A 19,621-nucleotide genomic window follows, 5' to 3' on the forward strand; every position below is an offset into this window, starting at 1 on the left:
AACACTCACAGCCACTCAGAATTGTTGCAGCTGTACCTCCCAAGGAGAATCCAGCCCACATCAGAAATATTTGCCTTATTTGCTGTCTCATTACCAGCCTCTTGCTTCTCCCAGGTGGTGCCAGAAGTGTTCAAGTATATTTTCCTTAAAGCACTTGGTCTGTGTTGAGTGTTCTCGTAGTACTGGTATTTCATGTGTGCACGCGTGAGAGAGGAGGAATGCCCCCATGGGTTGTAACTTTGAGGTCTATTCTAGCATACATACAAGCTGAGGTAGCAGCACATATGGACACTGAGTAATTTGAAAGCAGCGGCTTGCAGCCAGTCCTTCCCTGAAGGAAAAAGTACAGTTGTGTCAATGGCCAAGAGCTATGCTGGAAAGACTTTTTTTCTGTCCAATAGAATCTGGTTAAGTCCAGTGGTGGAACAGGCATCCCTGTGGGGGCTGACATCTGCGTAATGCAGTGGAGACCTCTTGCAGTGAAACTTGACAGAGCCCTGCAAGGAAAAGAGGGGGAGAGGTCAGCTGAAGTTTTTGTCAGGTTTGGAGCTAATTTTGCTATTCACAGAATGACAGAATGCCAGGTTGGAAGGAACCCCAAGGATCATCTGTGCCAATCTAGGTGATAGTGGAGCTGAAATGAACTGACACAGCACCCTGTCAAGGTGAGTCATCAAACTGCCCAATGTAGGGGATTCCACTGCTGCCCTTGGAGATGATTCCCATGTCTGGCTGTGCTTATGAGGAAACATTTTCTTCTGGAGTCCAATCTCCCCAGCAGTAACTTGGCTTTTCCATGGGACTCCTTGTACAAAGGGAGTCTCCATCCTCCTGATAGCCACCCTTTATGTACTGGTCTGCGGCAGTAAGGTCTCCCCTAAAACTCAAGGCTGAACAACCCCAGCACTCTCAGTCTTTCCTCACATGGCAGGCCCTGCAGTCTTCTGATCATTCTCCTGACCCTTTATAAGTGTTACTTAGTCTGAATAGCAAAGTGTATTTGCTATTATTTATTTATTAACACATTTATACATGTATATGAGCAAGTAGTGAATATAAGTAATAGAGGAAGACCTCCAAAGGAGTCCTAGTACAAGTGGGTTTAAGAAGTGATTACTACAAAGAATACCAATACTGTAATTTGAACTGAAATTCAGTTACTTAATACAGTACTTAAACTGAAGATTTGAATTTTTAGGTAGTACTGAACTTGGTGCTGCTTCTTACTGCTGGTATCAGCTGTGAACCAGGCACAGGCTCATTCGTGCACATGTAATTTCATGCAGCCTCCAAAATTTATCAACAAAAAACAGCCACAAGGTGTAAGCTGAGCATGATTTCTGAGAGAAGCCACTGTGGGTTGTGGCTTGTTTGTAATAAATGGTGTCTAAGACTGTTCTGCATGTGGGTAGAAGATGAAGTACTTGAGGGTTGCTGCCTGCTTTCTGCCCTGAAAAACCCTCTGTGTGAATTAAGCTGTGCAGAGAAGTCAAAACAGAATTACTGGGATATTAATACACCCCATGGCTTCTCCCCAAGTGGATACTTTGTGTCCACCTATGTTGTGTAGATTAAATCCCATAAGCAGAAAAAATAACAGCAGAACCCATGTTGGAATCCTCTGTTCTCTGTTTCTGAGGCAGAGCTTTGATCAGTTTGTTCTTGTGACAGAGATTAACCAGCGCTTTCATGCTTAGCTCAAAGTCTCAGCTCAGTCCTGTGTGTAGCATCATGCCAGAGTCATCCTCACATGTCTAAGCCAGCAGAACAGGGAAGGCTATAGCTTGAGACCAGACCTGACCATTGCTCTGCTCAACAGCAGAGCTCCAATTCCTGAACTCACAGCAGCTTAGCTTGCTCTAGACTCAGGTGTGTGAGGTTTGTTACCTGTGGGAGGGCTCTAATGGATGTAATACCACAGCCAAAGGAGCCACTTTCCTCCTTGTAGCTGTCACTCTCTTGAAGCACTTTGAGACACGCCAGCAAGGACAGATCTCTCCGAAGTCCCATTACAGTGAGAGGTGCTGCAGCCAGGACAAGGCCAAGAGGCCAGAACTGAATTACTGCCTGCAGAGGCCACTTTGTTTCCAAGGAGCGAGGTGGTTTGGCTGAGATCAGTGTAGCTGCAGGGTCTGAGAATATCCTTTCTTCACCCTCATCCAGTTCTGCTGCTGCTAATGCAGCCATTTTCACCTGAGGAAGAGATGCAGAACAAAATTCTCAAACATCTAGAACAAAAAATACATAACAGTCTAAAAAAGAGAGACTCTTAAAGGACAGGACACCCCTTGGGACATTTCCCACTTGATGAAGGTAAGGATGAGTTTATTCTGCAGTGTCTATGCTGCAGAAGCAGCTACACGAGACTAGCATCCATCTTCCAGCTTGAGAAAAGTTTTGTGGGGAATTGACAGTATTTGGTTTGTACAGTTACTTGCCAGAGATGGATTCTTTCTCAAACAGTGAAAAGCCTCAGTCACTCAATTTCAGGCCTTTTCTGTCCCAGAGTACTCACTTTCCATCTCCTCCAGCCATGCTTGATCAGGTCAGCAGCACTGCGCATCCGCTGAAAGTGACTCCTGGCTAACCAGGAACGGACAGCTGAAGATTTAATGGAAAGAAACCTGAGTATAGAGAACCTCAGAAGCTCTTGGACACAATGCAGGAGAGATGGTGCTAGGCTTTCTCCACCTTCAATTAACAGAACCACTCCTGTCACTTTAAACATCAAGTGTGCCTGGAAATGGTACCAGTTATGTTCAGCCACACTCTTACTAGCTCACCTGCTTGGATGACAGTTGCAGACTGGCCCTCCTTTGTTAGTTTCTTCTGTCTGAATCTTCTCCAGCAGCACTGAATGCAGAATGCTTTCTTATTTAATGCTGCTGCTCTTCTAGCTTCAAGTTGCTCCAGCTGCAGTGGGGACAGGAGCCTGCAGTTAGTACTTGGGGATGGAGTTATGTTCACAACTCTTCCCTCTCCTGCAGTATCTTGGGGTTTGTCAGGAAACCACGTGCACATTTCAGTGTCCTAAGACTGCTGGATTAAGTTTTAGAAGTGAGAGCACTTCATTAGTGCTAATGAAATAGATGAAAAACGAGAATGCAAGTATCTGAGGGGGAAAGTGCACACTCCTAAAGGCACAGTAGCAGATGGCTTAAAGAAGGTTCCACTGAAGGGAATTCTCTTATGGCTGCATCCTCCAGGATGCAGGCTGTGCCTAAGTGCCTTCGTCTCCTTTGTGCCTTACACAAAGCAACTGCTTAGGCCTGTCAGAGCAGCCAGGTCTGTCAGGTGAAGCTGAGGAAAGCTGTAATCTGTACTGGATGGGGAGGACACCAACAGCTTTAGACATGAGTGCAGATCCTTCTCTGATAGCAACAAGGACACCATTGAGCAAAGGGCTTCTGATGGTTAGGTTTTGATGGATGTTTGATTTAGTTTAGTAATGTGAAGGAAAATGCCCAGTTCTGGGCACACTGGCATTGGCAGGTGTATCACCTATGCCACGGTAATAATCTGTGCCAGAGTCCGATCCAGAACTGCTAGCCAAGGCAGTAGCTCTCTTACCACAGAATTTGCCATAAATACTTTGGTTTTGCCACAATACACCAAAGTCTTCTCTGCTCTGTTCTCAGTTTGCTCAGGGGTGGTCTGTCCAGGAACCACATTCTGAAGGATTTCAAGAACAACAGAAGGTGATGCTTTGTCATCATCCACCTCTGCAGCCTCACCTGCAAATGAAGCATTGAAGAGCCAGGTATCACAAAACTTGGATGCCAGGACCAAGTCATTGTCTTTACACTGAAACTTCTTGGCCATTTAGGTGGGACAGACCTACAGCAAAAGGGGAGGAGGTTATGGCTGAGACATCACTAGATCTAGCTGTGTTGAAGAAGAGATTTCACCATGTGCTGGCAACTTAGAAAAACAGCATGGTGTGTTTGAACTGAGAGGTAGTTTGGGTTCTGTTTTATCTCACCTCTCTAACGAATTTTGTTCTGGGTAATCTAGACAATGAAACAGACGTGGAGGGGCTCAGCTGTTCTTGTGCTGTTTAAAGCATCCTACATGGAAACATTAGTAAGCAACAGCATTGCAATTAAGGATAGATTGGAGCAGCTTAGTCCTAAGAAAATCTAATGAAATACCCCAAACTTAAAACTGTTAGGAACAAAGAACAAAAAGAAAGAACTTGAACTCGTAGCCTTAATGTACAGAAAGATGCAGGAACAGAAGAACAAATTCTACACAATTCTACAGTTTTTGGGCATCAGAAGCAGCCACAGGGACATGTACTAAGCAGGAGTCTATTGCAGCAGTAAGAGGTCACTAAAACCATTTCTGGGACATAGTACACAATTTTTTTAATGATGAGACAAAGAGCTTAGCCTGATTGATCTATCTGGAAATAGAGGCAGACATTTCAGACCTGTCTTTGAAAGAGATTGGGTTGTTCAAGGCAATGCTGCACGAGTTTCTGCATGCTCAGTGCCAGAACTTGACGGTCTTTGTCTCTTTCCATCCTGGATACTGTTTGCTTTTCTGCTACAAATATTTCTAAGGAGATGAGAGCATTTTAAGGCACTGAAACAAGCATAAGCAATTCTTGCTTATAGGAAGACATCTGGTGACTATGATGGTGTTCATGGAGCTGGGCTGATAAGGGAACCAAAAGCTTATCCCCCTGTTTAGGAAATTGTTTTGCTTTGTTTGCAGCTTATTACCTGCTGAAGATAAAAAGGACCTGTGAGGCCTTTCAGCTAATGGGTTTGTAACTGAGGGAGAAAGATACAGCGTGTAAGCCATTTCCAGCCCACATTGTGTTATTTCATTCCATTTCCACGTGGTGGATGAATTTTCAGCCATTTTCCTTATCTGATATAGGCTGGCACTTACTGGTCCCGCTTTTCCACATCTACTGGCTACTGAACAGACCTGCTGGCTGGCTATTGGATTACTCTGGGGGTTGCCTGACTTGTCAGTATCAAATGTAACCACCTGAAGAGCTCCTTTTTGGGGGGCCTTCACACCAAAGATGTTACCTTGTAGCTTGGATTGTGGTTTTGAAATTCCATCATCACTCCTGCTTAGAAAAAAAGAATCACTCACAGAAGTTTGCAAAAGGTAGGAGAAGCAGCAGAATCCAGGGAAGCTATGGAAGGTCAGTGCATTCAGCAAGAAAACAAGGTGGGGGGAAAAGAAAAAGAGAGAAAGGAGAAAGACTATAAGCAAATATGTAAGTAGTTTTAAGTCTACTTAAGAACTAGCTCTAAATCGCATTGTAACAGGGGAAACTTGGAACACCACTGTGACTGTAGCTGTTTTACCCAGAGAAGCCCAGAAAAACCAAGATAAAAACCTGCACTTTCAAAGAGAGCCTGCTGTAAGCATTAGGCAAATTAGAAATTCACATTGTGATACAATACGGAAATGTTTTGAGAATGGCCCTAGTGCTGGCACAGTGATTGTAGCTGATCTAGGTGGCATCAAATTGGTCAGTGATAATTTTATTGATAGCAGAGAGATTATCTGAAGACACTTACCTGTTTCCTCAGCAGCAGGAGAGCTGCTTTTATCACACACTTTCTTCTTGTTGGATCCACACGATTTTCTCAGTATTGCATAGCGCTCCATGAAACTTTGGAAAGGGATCCTGACAGACAAAGGTGCAGTTAATTGTAAGCAGGTATCATTTACTATATGGTAAATAATATAACATTTGAGGGGATAAATTGCAGAAGGGCTTCAAAGATCCAATGCAGTGAACGCAAACAGTCTGATGCCAGCATGGTCACCAAGATGCAAGGACGTACAGACTTCCTGCAGAAATTCAGACTGCCCATTGCCCAGTACAGACAGGGACTTTTGCCTGCATCAAGGATTGGGAAAGAATTTGGCTTCTTTGTGATAATGCTGAGCTTCATCCATCAATACTGAGCTGTCAAAACCATGACTACCTCAGGCCTTGTTCCATCCATCCTCTAAAGATGGTCAAGAAAGCCCAGCAAAATGACTGGCTGCGAGGAGATGCTCAACTTCCAGATGACTACACTTAAATGAGTGTCGTTTATAACTGATTTTTAATTGCAGAAAATTAGAACTTTTCGTGCATGTGGATATCCCTGCTGGCTGCAGGGTGGGTGGACTAGATGACTTGTAGAGGTCCCAACTTGGTACATTCTATGGTAGTTCACATCAAAACATCTCTCCTCCAGCTTCTCAGACCAGGGCTGTGTTACAAACACATTTGGATGCTGTTAGTATTTGGTGTATGCAAGTTGCTTGTTGGGCTGTCACTGCACATTTGGACTTGCTGAATTATCCAAACCACAGAACAACAGTCCAGGTTTGTAACAGATGTTTTTCACTCCAGAACATGTAAGAGAGGTGCTCAGGTAAGCTTAAAAGCAGGCAGTAAGCAGAACTCTTGAAGGAACTTCCAAAGAATTAGTAGTTTTTCGGTCTGAAACAGACTCCAAAATATTTGGATTTCTTGCTTATAAAGCCCTTCTGAATAAGCAACATGCCACTAATTGCTATAGAAATGGATTATGGAAGACCTTGCTCAAGAAGCTCAAGACTTACCTAACAGGGAATCCTGCTGCACTGATGCTGATGGCTTCAACTATTCCACATGCCTGAAGCTGGTTGAGAACCTGAGGCATAAATTGAGATGGTTTTAGGTAACCACTGGCTTTATAGAAGCTGCTTAGCTCTGCAGAGGATGTGCTTGACCCAAAACCCAGCTCAGTTCAGCAACCACACCTGAATTTGCCTGGTATGCACCACCTCACTGGCAGATGGGTAATGGATGGACAAGTGAAGAAGGTGATTGTGCAGACACCAAGCTACTGCTTTGAGAAACAGCCAGAGTAGGTCAATGCAGTGCTAGCACAGAGGGACAGTCCTTGTGAGCCTTCTGAGTGGTTAGAATTAACTCCAGCTGCTTGTTTTCACATCAGATGAGGTTCTCTAGTTATAGCTTTAACATCTGCTGCTCTGCTCCCAAAGGCATGCTAGTCAGCTGAAGTCACCTTGTCCTAGACTAGACTCAACTCCAGGAGCAAGCAAAGGTTTTTTTTTTTGTGGGCATTCACCATGAAGATATCTATGTGACCAGGACTGATGAGCAGTCAGATCACCTTTATCTGTTTTGAGGGCTGGGACAGTAGCACCCCAAATAACCCAGGAGCGCTCTAGTAAGGGAACTTTTCACACAGCAACAAGCAAGTTGTCTCCATTCCAGACAAGCACCATCAGTGACTCTGAAAGGACATTTTTCTGGGAAGCTCCAGAGGAGAAAAAGCTATTTCAAAATGTGCGTAAGAGACCCAACCCAAAGCCCCACACAATGTCTGCAGGAAGCTCCTCACTGACTTGGTGAGGGAAGGCTTTTGAAACGTTACCTCTTCCCTTTTAAAAGTCATTGCCTTGCAGTCAGCATTGGGCTTGATGCAACGGATGTAATGTGGCGTGGTGCTGTTCAGGATCTGCATGAGATGTTCAAGTGAACCCTGCAGAAAACAAACACAGGTTTTATTAGGGACAACTCCTCCATAGGTAGGTTAGCTCCTCGGTGATCTTAATGAAGCTCTTTTGTGCAAGGATGGCTTTACAGACTCCGTATTCACAGAGCCTGAGCAAAAAAGCCACTCTGTGAATGCTTCTGTAAAATTGCTGGTGACAAATTCATAAAGCAGGTCCACCAGCTGAAGCTGGCCCCTCCAGAGCAACAGGTAGGAAGAAGATTTACAAAGGCAGATGCTCAACTGTTAAAGGTAAAATAAAAGTGAGTTAAACCCCAGAAGATCTCAGGAGTCTGAAGCTATTTCTGCTTTACAGATGTTTCAGTTTAATAACATTTACTCATCTTGGTCCAACTACACTGTTTTCCCATCTAGTTATGAAAAGAGCAGTTGAAAGCAGAAATCTGAATAGGATGTACCTTGAACTTTGACACCACTGTAACAACAGCTGCTCTGTTCTGGGGTTTGAGGTTATTTTGGTTCCTTTCTGTCACAGGAAATAATTTTTGAAGCAAAGGGTCCTTAGAATTTTGCAAAACTGGGACTAGCTCTGGTGGAATGGGGTCCTGCAAACACAAATGTGACTTGTTAGTATTTGGACTTGAGCAGAAACCTGCCACCTTTCAAACTTGTATTAGAAAGTCTTCCTTTTAATTAAGATAAGGTATTTTATTGCATCACTTGATACTACTTGCCATAATTACTGGTAGTGTCAGACTGATGAGAGACCCTTGTATACACAGACTATTTCACTTGCTCACTAATGGCACAATGAGGCCAAAACTTCAGTTTCCTGGTACTTTCAGAACTTTGGTTTGGGGAAATGAAATGCAGTATTTATGGTTATAGAATTTCCTGATGCTATTAACACTTCTGCATTGTCTTTGGAATGGGACAAGCCTGGGATAACTTAATCCTCAGCAAGAAAACTCTACTAATAAAGCATTTTCTTATGCCAGTGATGGCTCACGGAAAATCAGCAGGATTACTCAGTTTCAGGTGGCCTGAAGGATTGATCTGGACAAAGAAATGAATATCCACTAAACATCACTGAATGAGGGAGACCTCATTGCTCTCTACAGCCTCCTGAAAGGAGATTGGAGTGAGATGGGCGTTGGTCTTTTCTCCCTAGTATCAGGTGACAGAACAAGAGGAAATGGCCTGAAATTGTGCCAGGGGAGGGTTAGGTTGGAGATCAGGAAAAATTTCTTTCAAGAATGGTCAGGGATTGGAAGAGGCTGCCCAGAGAGGTGGTGGAGTCCCCATGCGTGAAGGTGCTCAAAAACCTGTGGACATGGCACTGTGGGACATGGTTTAGTGATCACGGTGGTGTTGGGTTGATGGTTGGGCTCGATGAGATTGGAAGTCTCTTCCAACCAAAACAATTCTATGATATACATATTAATGATGCTTTGATTTAAATTGCCTTTGGTCCGCAAGATTTTTGGTGGTGTTTTTTCGGGTTTTTTTTAAACAGCTCTTTCTGAGAGGACCTACCTTGTTTTTCTCTACCATTGCTGCCAGCTGATAGCAGACTTTGCCAGCATAATGTGAAATAATGAAGTTAGGCTTCTTACTAAATTTGTTTCGACTCAAGCATCGATTATTAGACAAGGCTTTCTCAATCCGAGTTTGAAATAGCTCAGTGTTGGAGGATCTGTTCAGACGACACTCCTGGACAACAAACAAGACAGAATGACAGCATCTCTTGTCATAAGAAATTGTCTTTAAAAGCTACAGCACTTTAAAATCTTAGTCAAATTGTGCTTTTGGAGTTGCTTTAAGTGCAAAGCCTGAAAAACTGGGGGGAAAAGCCAAAATAAAAAATAATTGAGGCTTTGTATTGGAATGAGAACATCCCGGATCAGGAGAAAAAGGATGACTCAGGAAAGAAGCAGCTCTTTTTTCTGAGAAATAAGCTCTGCAGAAATACTACAGCTGGTGAGTTTCCTACTCATTTAGCATCCATGTTTGGTGGCAAGGGACAGAAGGCACGCAACTAGGCCAAAAGCTTTAGGGATTTAGATCCACACTTACCTCATTCAGCAAAGAAAAAATGCTGAGAGGATTGCCCTCAATCAGGTCAAGGCAGGGCTGGTTGTCCTGGTAGTTTATGAAAGACCACTGTAGGCCTTCAGCTGAATATTCTTCCTGAAGCAAGAGAGACATTGGTTATTCTGCAGCAGAGGGCACCACAACTCAACTAACTTTGCAGTTTGGTGCAGTTACTGTTTAACAAATTAATCCCAGGCTCAACTTGCTCAGCCAAAGCTCAGCTCATGTTCAGTGGCAATCTTGAGGCAAAAAACTCCAAATAATCAAGGGTGTTCTACCAGGTAGCTTCTGAGAAGGTAGCAGCAGATCCTGCTGGAACAATTTGTTTAAAATTTATCCAAAAGAGCTGCAAGGGCTGCTTTACAGAGGAAACAAACAGACTCCAGTCTGACTCTAAGCCTTTCCTGGCTACACTGGGTTTAGTCCTGAGGGGCAAGGAACACACAGAACTCTTTCCTTAAAATTTGGACATAGCTCTAAACCACCCATTATGTGCCTGAATTTATTACCTGGCCTCCATTTGAAGTAAAACCTGATCCAACAGGAAGTGGAGAAAGACACTGGTTGAAATAATTTGTGCACTTATGCTAAGTAACAGAACCAACTGTCAGAAGTGTTTAACAAGCACAAGCTCTGGCCAGTTATTTTAAAAGTTTCCTGTTAACAGCTTGCTCAGCACAGCTGTGAATGGCCTGTGAGAAGTTTGGGATACTGCTAGATTAAAGGAGGTAAGAGGGCAGGCAGTAATTGGGAGGGGTTCTATAAACAGAGGTCATGAATCAATTTCAAGGAAAGTAATTGTGTGCTTGAACTTGGTTTCTGTCTTCACTGGCCATTAACCCCTGGCATAGTGACAAGGACAGGCAGGAAAAAAGAAATGCTGGGCATCTAAAGCACAAATTATGTCCCAAGAGATAATTATTACCTGAATAAATGGATACAACTATGCCATGAGACAGAAGGTACTAGAGCACTGTGCTAATGTACCTGTAATGGGGAGAAATTCACTGAGGTACTCCCACTAGAGCAGCAGCCCAGGCAGCTTTCTAGCTTTTCTAGCTTTCTGAGCACCCAGATGAGAACTGGCATCAGCAGTGTGACCAGTGAGGCAAGCAACTGCTTCAGCATGCTGTAAATACCATCTCTGCTGTCAAACAATACAACTTGTGAATGCCCCTACTAAAAAATAAAAGCTGATGCACAGTGTTGTTTTGTCTTTAAAGGGACCAGCAAAACAACTGGGTCATGATGCTGTTCTCCTGAAGCAGAAGACCTCCACCAGGTACCATGTGCTGATGATGTCCAGGTTACAAGGTTCTGTTGGACTCTCTGCCTTCATAATAATCTGAGGTCTAGAAGCTCCCCATGCTTTTGGGTACTTTACGCTTGAGGAAGAGAATTACTGTGGGTAAAGGCAGCAGCTTCCAAGAGAATCTCAGTGTAGGCTAAGCTTACCTCAACAATTTAGTTTTGAGAGAGGAAATGCAAACAGTTTACTAGGCCACAGAGCTACTGGAGCTGTGTAAAAGGGAACAGATTTCCAGTACCCTATCCGAGAAAGCTGTCTCATCCCACCAAGTGCCCCTCACTCTCCTCTTTAACAAAGCAATTGTTACATCCCACTGATCTCTGTGGCATTGTTTACTCAAATGAAAGTTGCAATCCAATCAGAAATGCAACTAAAGAGACCAAAGGTGTTTTAAAATGAACTATTTAACATTTGATCTATTGTGCTATTACCTGTTGTGCCTTCAGGTAGTGTGCTACAAAGTGCTGCTGCAGTTTCTCATTGGCATAGTTGATGCAAAGCTGCTCCAAGTTGTTTTCAGGGAAGGCTTCAAACCCATAAACATCCAGCAAACCTAGGAGGAATAAGGGAAAGACAGTGCACTTTGGTCTAGTAGAAGCATGAAGGACTTCTTGTAACATTACTTCTGAGTAACTTCAGTGTTACTCAGCTAAAGCAGGGATGAAAAACCATACCTATGAAGCTCTTCCACACTGATGGATCTGCATAGATGCTTTCATTTACGACCAAAACAAGCCATTCAAACAATCTGCAATGACACCTGGATTAGTTGGGAAGTGCTTGCTTACAACAATCACAGCAGTGTTCTTTTACTGCTGTTTTTAGCAGCATCACATAAAAGAAAAAAAAATATGGCATGCTGCCAGGTGACACAGATCTTCAGAGAACTGCTGGTTTATCTATTAGATACTGCAGCTATGCCAGTATCTACAACTGAATCAAGGGTGTGGAAATTGGGGAGGATGATCCTGCTATTGAGTCCATGCAGACAGCCAGGCAAAGTAAATCCCTCTGGCCTCTCTATTGCCCCAAAATTCTATGGATTAGCACAGCAGCCTGGCCTCCATGTCCTTACTTTGCATAGATCACTTTGGCAAGGCAGTCCCTCCTAGTCTCACATTCAGCTTTGGAGCATGGCTTCTTGAAGACTTGTTGCTGTTTTCCAGCAGTTATTGTTCTAATTCTTAACGATTCCAGTAGTTCCTTGACAGGTATCCTCAGCAGATCTCCAGCAGTCTTCACAAAATCTTGTTCAGGAGTTAAAAAAAACATTGCAAGATTATCTGGAGTTGAAGTGAACGCAACCCCTTCAAAGTTAGAGGTGATCTAGAGATGATACTAAAAAATGACACTTTCATGAACTCACCAGCTTAAATGTGGATTTTGCATCTTACGTTTTACTCAAACTTGGGAGAAAGCTTTGCAAGACCAGACTCTTAACTGGAATGTACAGTACCCCTGGAACTGCAGGCACTCTATTTCAAATTAAGAAATACCCAAAAAGTCTGAAGTATGCCACACTGCAGCAGGTATTTTAAAGAGTACTCTCTAGGTGTGTCTTGTTTACTTTTTCACCTGTTTGAGCAGAGAACTCTAAATCCAGACAGACAAATCAAACAGTCATGACCAGAAAAAACAAAAACACAAAACAAAACAAAGCAAAAAACCACCAAAAACAAACAAAAAAAAAACCACACAAAACAAAACAAAACAAAAAACACCAGGGAATTGGGAGATAGTAAGGAAGTGGAAAGGAACTAATATTTGCTAGCAAAGCAGTTAAGATCTTGTTAACTTGAGCTATATACAAAACTATTTGAATGTTAAGTAGTGTGAATCCAGAGCATGTGAATTAACAGAAGGAAACCTCCCTATTGAGGACAGTGATGTAGTCCTGAAGGAAAACTAAATCCATGAGCTTCCTCAGGACATGAAGAACAACCTGTGTTCTATGCTGCAATTTAGCAGTTTTGCTGCTACAAAGTTTTAGTCTTTATCATGAAAACATCAAAGATTTAGTTTTAAAAGCCCGGATCTCCACTCTGGGTCAGATTTCTGGAAGTCTGGTGATGTCTTGTTAAGATTACAATCAAGAGTAAGAGTTCTGCCAATAACCCTTCTGAAATGACTGTCTAACGCTGCAGTTGCCTTGACCTGTAACAGAAGGATATTATCTCTCAGAGCAGGGGAGCATTAGGTTTTTGTTTGTTCAGTCCTTTGAAGAAGTGAAGTACTGCACACACACATGCTTAACCCTGGGTTTGCCCATGACCCTGGTAGCCTCCTATCAAGCAGGAGAGCACAGTAATCATTTGCATTAGACACCTACATAAGAGAACAAGACCCTCTGGAGCACTGCATGCTTGCTGCCTCACCTTTGGCTTTGTCTTCTAGTTCACAAGGCTGAGATTCATCCACAGGATTAGAGAATTGAACATTCCCAAGATGGAGCAGGCCTGACAATATCTGAAACACAATCAAGCATTTAGTTTCCTAAAACAGAGCTCCCCTCCAACGCAGCGTCCTCTTAGCCTTCCCTTAACCATGTGAACAGGACAAGTCAAAACGTTTCTGCACAAAACAAAGCAAGTAGATTCCAAGCTTCTGTATCAATTCCTAACATGGCAATTACTGAAGGAAAACCAAAGTTCAGAGGTGCAGGCTTTTAGTTAGGAACTATTACTTGGTTATGCAACCTAATGTGTAGCTGCAGGCCCTCCAGTCAGGAGTCCCAAACAACCCACACTCTGAACATGGATACAGATTTAATTCTGCCTGAAAAGACATTCCAAACATCATTAGCAGCCTCCTGGTGACTGTGCTTTGTACCTGACCTTGAAAATATTGTTCTGCATGGAGCGGTCAATGCCCAAGTGAAACATTGCATCTCTGGTCACCTCGAAGCAGTCCTCTGAAAAGCCAAACAAGTGTTGTTTTAACAGAAAGCCATGCACACAAACACAGGCAGCAGAATTCTGCACCACAACCAATTTAGCTGGAACTGTCAAGGGAGATCAAGGAAGACATGTTCTCTTGGTACATCCCAGAGTACAACCTGGAGAACCAAGACACTGCTTTAGCACTGACTCTGTGGGGCTCTGAAGTTAGGCAGAAGGCTGCTGAAGCACATCCAAAGACAAGACAGTTTCTAAATACAGCCAGAGAGATGCAAATTCACTAGGCCAGAAAGTGCTGTTTTAAGCCAGATGCAAACTCTTAACAGTGCAAACTGAAACTTAAAGAGAAACACATTAATGCAGGTGGCTTTGCAGAATGTCTGCTGTTGGCTGACCAAGCTGGGTCATGGGATTTCATAAGGACAGACATGCCTTCCTTTAAAGTGACAGCCATTATTAATGGACAGTCTGTGAAACTAATCTTTACCATCTAAGTTTCTTTCAGAATTTGGCAGCCAGCAGTACTCAGCCCCTTCTGGAAGGTTCCATTCCAGCCTCTCCTCTGCAGTAGCACCTTTTGTGATCTGGAGACAAAAAAACAAGATAACGACCAAGGTAACTATGTGATCTCCTTTAGGTATCTTGCTCTGGCAAGGAATGGGCCTCCATGATCTTCAGAGGTCACTTCCAACCTCTGTTGTTCTGTGATTCTGTGGCTGGAATCTGCCTTTGGTACTCACAGCACACAGACAACAAATAGCACACCAGGACCATAATTTAGTATGGAAACATGGCAGATAGCAAAACTCTTCAATATTAAAAGTTGCAATTGTACTAAATCTGATGACTTTTATCCCCACTGTTCATCAGAAACATCTAGTAAAATTAACTGAAGGCAAACCTGATAAAAAATGTGAAAATTTCTTTCACTGGGGGCCTGATAGGCAACTCTGGTCTTCTCCAACAGGAAGGTCTGAATGGAAGCACCGCTCAGATGGTGGAATCTAAAGGGAAAAAGAAGCAAAGATTTTAACACAGCTTCCTCCAAGAATCTGACAGATGTTGTGCTGTTACGATAGAGGAGGACAAACACAACAGGCAAGGGCTGTGGACAGCAGGTCTTACCTGTCCAGCTGCAGCTGGATGTATTTACCAAAACGGCTGCTGTTGTTGTTCCGCAGGGTACAGGCATTCCCTGTGAAATTACCAGTGACAGACACAGAATAAGCAGACTGGTTCCACCCTTCCATGCAGGACATAGACAAGTGATTTGTACAGAGTTCCAATATTTGAAGAGTTTGCCTTTTAAGGAGAGGGCTGAGAGCTAGCTTAGACTTCTGTCTTACAAAGAAAATTCTCACACAGTGGCCACTATTTCTTTTTTTGTTCAAAAAGCCTCATTTACCAAAAGCTTCCATGACAGGGTTAGAATCCAACACTCTTTTCTCTATCCTTTCCACAGTTTCGTTGCCTTTTGGGGAGATAGCTGAAGCAGCCACAGAAGCATAAAATTTCATAAGGCAGCGAGATGTCCAGGTCTGCAAGAAAGAAGCTTGACAATCGGCTTTTGTTTTTACCATGTTATTATTTATGTCAGTCAGTGAAACAGTCCTAGCTTCTGAAAACACAGCATGCAGCTGATGATGACGTTGAGGAGAGGAACTGTGTCAGGTTACTAGCTCTGCTCCAGTGGAACATTTTGTGCATGTGCTTATGTGCAACAGACAGACATTTAAATGCTACTGGAGTCAGAGTGCTTTGCTGAATGGAGGCTGTACCAAAGCAAACCCATCTGGAAGCCCAGCTAGAATTTACAGGTAGTATCTTAAGATGAATTGAACATAAACTTTTAAGTCATTAACAGTCATCAAATCATTTGATTCTCAGGCTTAAAAATCTTCCTGAACGGAGATGGACCATTACAGAGGAGCCTAGGTTAGCATCTGAACTCTTCACTTCTCCTATCTATGTCTCTCCAGAGGGTTTGCTGAGACCCTCACAAGCTCCCTAAAACAGCCCAGGCTGAGACAAGAACTCAGGTGTAATTCCTGTTAAACGATTCAAATCCAGGCCTCACAGAAACTGCAGATGTCACCCAAAGAGCAGCTAGATTTAGCAGAGTCTATTTAACTGCAGCACTTGCTGCTTTACACCTATTTCAAGAGAGCTGTGCTAGAGCAGCCTGGCTTTGTGCTCTCTTGGAATTTTTCATTTCTTGATCTCTGCTTGTTCACTGAAATACTACGTACCACAAATCACTGGCAAATCTCAAAACTTCAGAGTTTGATGGTAAAAACTTCAGAAACAGAGTAAAAATGTCCTTACCTTCCCAGCACCACTTTCTCCACTCACAATTATAGACTGGTTTACAGGATCTATCTGGCTTTGGACATTTCTGTAGGTTTCCTCAGCCACTGCAAAGATGTGAGGTTTTAAATCCTGGCAGTAAAAGAGAATATTCATATTTAAGTGTGCAGTAATTACACAGTTCAACAGGAATGGACAGCAAAGGTCTTCTCACATTTCTCTGAAAGCAGTACTGCTCTTTCAACAGAATTCATCTTCCACTAGAAATTAGTTTTATCCTTTAAGATTATTTTGTTCACACAGATTTTGAAATCGGAGTTGTGTGGAGGGACAGTTATTTCAACTTATAAGGATTACCTGAGACTTAAGTGCAAGGTGGTACTCTCTCATAAGCTCAGGGGAATAGAGGCAGGAGACAGGCTGAAATGGGTTTAAAGCCACCAGGCTGCAGCCAGCGTTTGTATAAAACAAGTTCACTCTGTATCTTGCTTGAAGACATTTCAGAACTGAAAGACACACCTTCTGTTAGCACCTTTTGAAAAGCATAGTATTTCCTGTTCCTCTTTCTAGCAATCTTCAGATACTTTACCTATTGGGTTTGACAGAGAACGAAGTGATCAAGAGAGTGATACAGGTCTAAGATACATAACAATATCTTTAAGAGTTGCCCTTAAGGAATCTGCTAACTATTCTGTTCAAGAAATCTTGCGCTTTCATGAGGTTTCACATAGCCCTATGAAGCAAATCTGCTCACTTGCAGAACAAGCAAAGGCAAAACTTCTCCATCTGCCCTAGGAACAGGCCTTGGCTTCTCTTAATGGGACCACCTTTAAAAGTGAAGTGAGGAATTTACTTTTCCAAACCAAGTTCATGGATATATTTTGAATTTAAGTTAGAGCTTCGATTTCTGACACATTCATTTAACACCAAACCAGTCAGAAGATCATGCAAGAGCCCTGTATTAAATATCAGCCACACCCTGGCTACCTGAACCACCAGTACAGGGGCTGCGAGCTCCTATACTGGTAAGGGATCAGTATGGCTAAATCTACAATAAGTGTTGAAAAAAAAAGTAACCAAGCCAAATGTGACTTTAAGGCTTTGAATAGGCTTTAAAAGGCTTGGAATCTTTAACTACTGTATTTATGACAGTATTAATGCAATGACAACAGGATCTACCACACATTAGTAGTCACCATGGAAAGAGACTCCTCAGGAGATGCTCCCCTGGCTGGCTGTTCACCTGTTGTAGTTGTCACAGGATTGACTTTAGTGAGGTCATCAATAAGATGGAGTTTCTCTTCATCACTGAGGAATGCTCCAACTTCTTCTTCAAATGACTCACTGAGGTCATTCTTGGTGACACAATCTTCTTTTTGGCCATTTTCCTGGAGAGGATGGCAGAGCAGCATCAGTCAAAGGCTGGATATAGCTGGACTTTCACCTCACCCACTACAGTTTATAGCTCTTCTACTGCTAGTTCAGTCACAGCAGGAGTCATAACTTAGTCCAGTCGAGCTACTCTTCCTCTCAGCTGCCCTCCCCTTGCAACAATGGTTCCCATAGGGTGCTGTGTTTTTAGAAAGGTATTACCTAGCATATGAGAGATGGCAGGCTGACAGCACTGTCTGTAAATTGAATTCATCACTGGCAATTCTGGCTGTAAGCTAAGACCCTCAGAAAGAATCTGTCTGCAGACTTACACTACCTGGTGCTTGCAATTTTGCAGGTTGTTCAGCACAGACACATATCCACAGTGTTTCTTAACTGGCATATTTCTCAGCCTATGAACGCCATCAACACTATCTTGGGCAGAGAGAAGCAGGAAGGACCTGCTGCAGAAACTAAGGAAGAGCTGAAAGCTCCTGTGGTCCAACACAAATGCAATTTTCATAGCAGAAACTTTCCTTTTTAGAGCAGGGGTTGAGGGTCCCAAGCATGAAGTTTGCAGAGTGTGTGTGTTGCAGCCAAGGAGAAAGAAATGGTGGTGTTTAAGAGGTAGCCTGCATTAGGTGAAGATCTGTCCCCTCTGAATCAAAGTATTTAAATCTTAGCCTCTGGGCTCCCATGTCCTTGACAGTATTAGTTGGAAGGACACATTTGCATGATGGAAAACTCAGCCAGAAGAGAGATTTCAGGTCCTGTTTGTCATTTCTTGTGGGGAAGAAGACAGAGAGGCTAGAAGGGAAAAATAAAACAGGAGAAGATGGCAGTCCTGACTTCTACATTCTAGGTACGGACATGGTACTTTGAGACATGGTATAATGGTGGTCTTAGGCAGAAAGTTGGACTTGATGATCTTGGAGGTCTTTTCTAACAGAAACAATTCTGTTCTGTGAGTCTATGATATTCCTTGTCTGGCCCCCTTCTTGACAGAAAGTTCTCCAGAGTAACCCTACTCATTTGTATTTAGCAGCACAAACCTGCAATTCTTCATGACTTAACCAAGTCAATGAACAGCATCACCTTGTTTATGCAGCAAAAGTGCCAAATTTAGTTAGAGCATTCCTACTACATGAGCTAAGTTTATTAATAAAGTGGAAAATACATTGCAAAATCCCATGAACACATGCCAAAAAAAAAAAAAAAAGCTACAGTAATGTACTCATTTAGGAGCATCACTACCTTTTGCAAACAGTATAAGCAGTTCATTTCCAGTAATACAAAATTTTACCCAGCAAGAGGGGGAAAAAAAGCTTAGCAACGCAGTTAGACATTGCCATCAAAATGATTTCTGTTACTCTCCCCTAAATGAACATTAAGGAGCTTGCTGCAAACAGATACACCATTAGGAAATACTCTGCGGACAAGGTGAGTTCTGCCAATTGTCTGTGCCTCCTGTGCCATCCCCTGTGTTCACTGGCACCAGCTGATAGTGCAACACCTCAGAAAGGGCTTATTTTCCCTCCTTCCTGCTCAATATCACTTCATTTGAGATGGTGATCTCTTAGCCAAAAGAAAAAGCCTATCTGAAAATACCTACACTGCATGGCTCATGTGCCCATGAATTTCACTGGAAAAGTATCCTTAAGGATGTGATTGCTCCATGCACTAACACCTGCCCCTTTAGACCCAGTGGCATAACCAAAACCACTGGCTGCTGTTAGTAACACAGCTCAAAACCACACAGTTAGTAGGTCCAGCCAGTTCATGAAGACAGGGTGAATACACATTAGTAGTTACCTAATCTGGACTGCATGGAAACAAGCCAAGCATTCTTTCCTGGCAGTAAAAGGTAATTATCACACAGGATTCCTGGTTTTCTTTTTACCTGCTTTGGCATCTTGTCCAGCCCTATGGACAGGAACTCTGGAGAGGGCCTTTACTGCAGGGCACCTCATTCAAATCACACTGAAGAACACTTAAATAAAAAACATTTTAAGAAGCATTTAGAACAAAGTAACTCCAGACATGTCATTTTCCAGAGGGTTCCACAAGCAGAGGCCAAAGGCTTTAGAAAGAAGTACTGATCCCAGTGGGGCCCAAGTAACACTGGAGCTAGAAAGCCCACCTGTGCTATGAGA

General features: G+C 42.9%; 1 protein-coding gene across 1 annotated transcript; it reads right to left on the reverse strand.

The window, feature by feature from the left end:
* Positions 1-368: 368 nt before the first annotated feature.
* MYO19 (myosin XIX) lies at positions 369-19,380 on the reverse strand. Its single transcript, XM_054394336.1, has 24 exons — positions 19,369-19,380; positions 17,341-17,485; positions 16,455-16,603; positions 16,116-16,229; positions 15,196-15,328; positions 14,916-14,985; positions 14,692-14,794; positions 14,278-14,374; positions 13,728-13,804; positions 13,269-13,359; positions 11,969-12,140; positions 11,568-11,641; positions 11,325-11,446; positions 9,567-9,680; positions 9,027-9,203; positions 7,949-8,095; positions 7,410-7,517; positions 6,589-6,659; positions 5,547-5,656; positions 3,571-3,734; positions 2,784-2,913; positions 2,516-2,601; positions 1,888-2,193; positions 369-497 (listed from the first exon to the last, which is right to left on the reverse strand). The coding sequence occupies exons 1-24, from the start codon at positions 19,378-19,380 to the stop codon at positions 369-371; spliced, it is 2,901 nt and encodes a 966-aa protein (XP_054250311.1).
* Positions 19,381-19,621: the final 241 nt, after the last annotated feature.

The sequence above is a fragment of the Indicator indicator genome, chromosome 30 (genome assembly GCF_027791375.1).
Source record: "Indicator indicator isolate 239-I01 chromosome 30, UM_Iind_1.1, whole genome shotgun sequence".
NCBI lineage: Eukaryota > Metazoa > Chordata > Aves > Piciformes > Indicatoridae > Indicator > Indicator indicator.

Bases quoted from the DNA above. Each gene is read 5' to 3' on its own strand.
- MYO19 (XM_054394336.1), bottom strand. The intron at 3,735-5,546 runs GTAAGTGTCTTC...CTTCATTTGCAG, and splicing joins TCCTGCTGCTGAGGAAACAG to GTGAGGCTGCAGAGGTGGAT. The intron at 2,914-3,570 runs GTAAGAGAGCTA...TCCCCACTGCAG, and splicing joins TATTTATGGCAAATTCTGTG to CTGGAGCAACTTGAAGCTAG.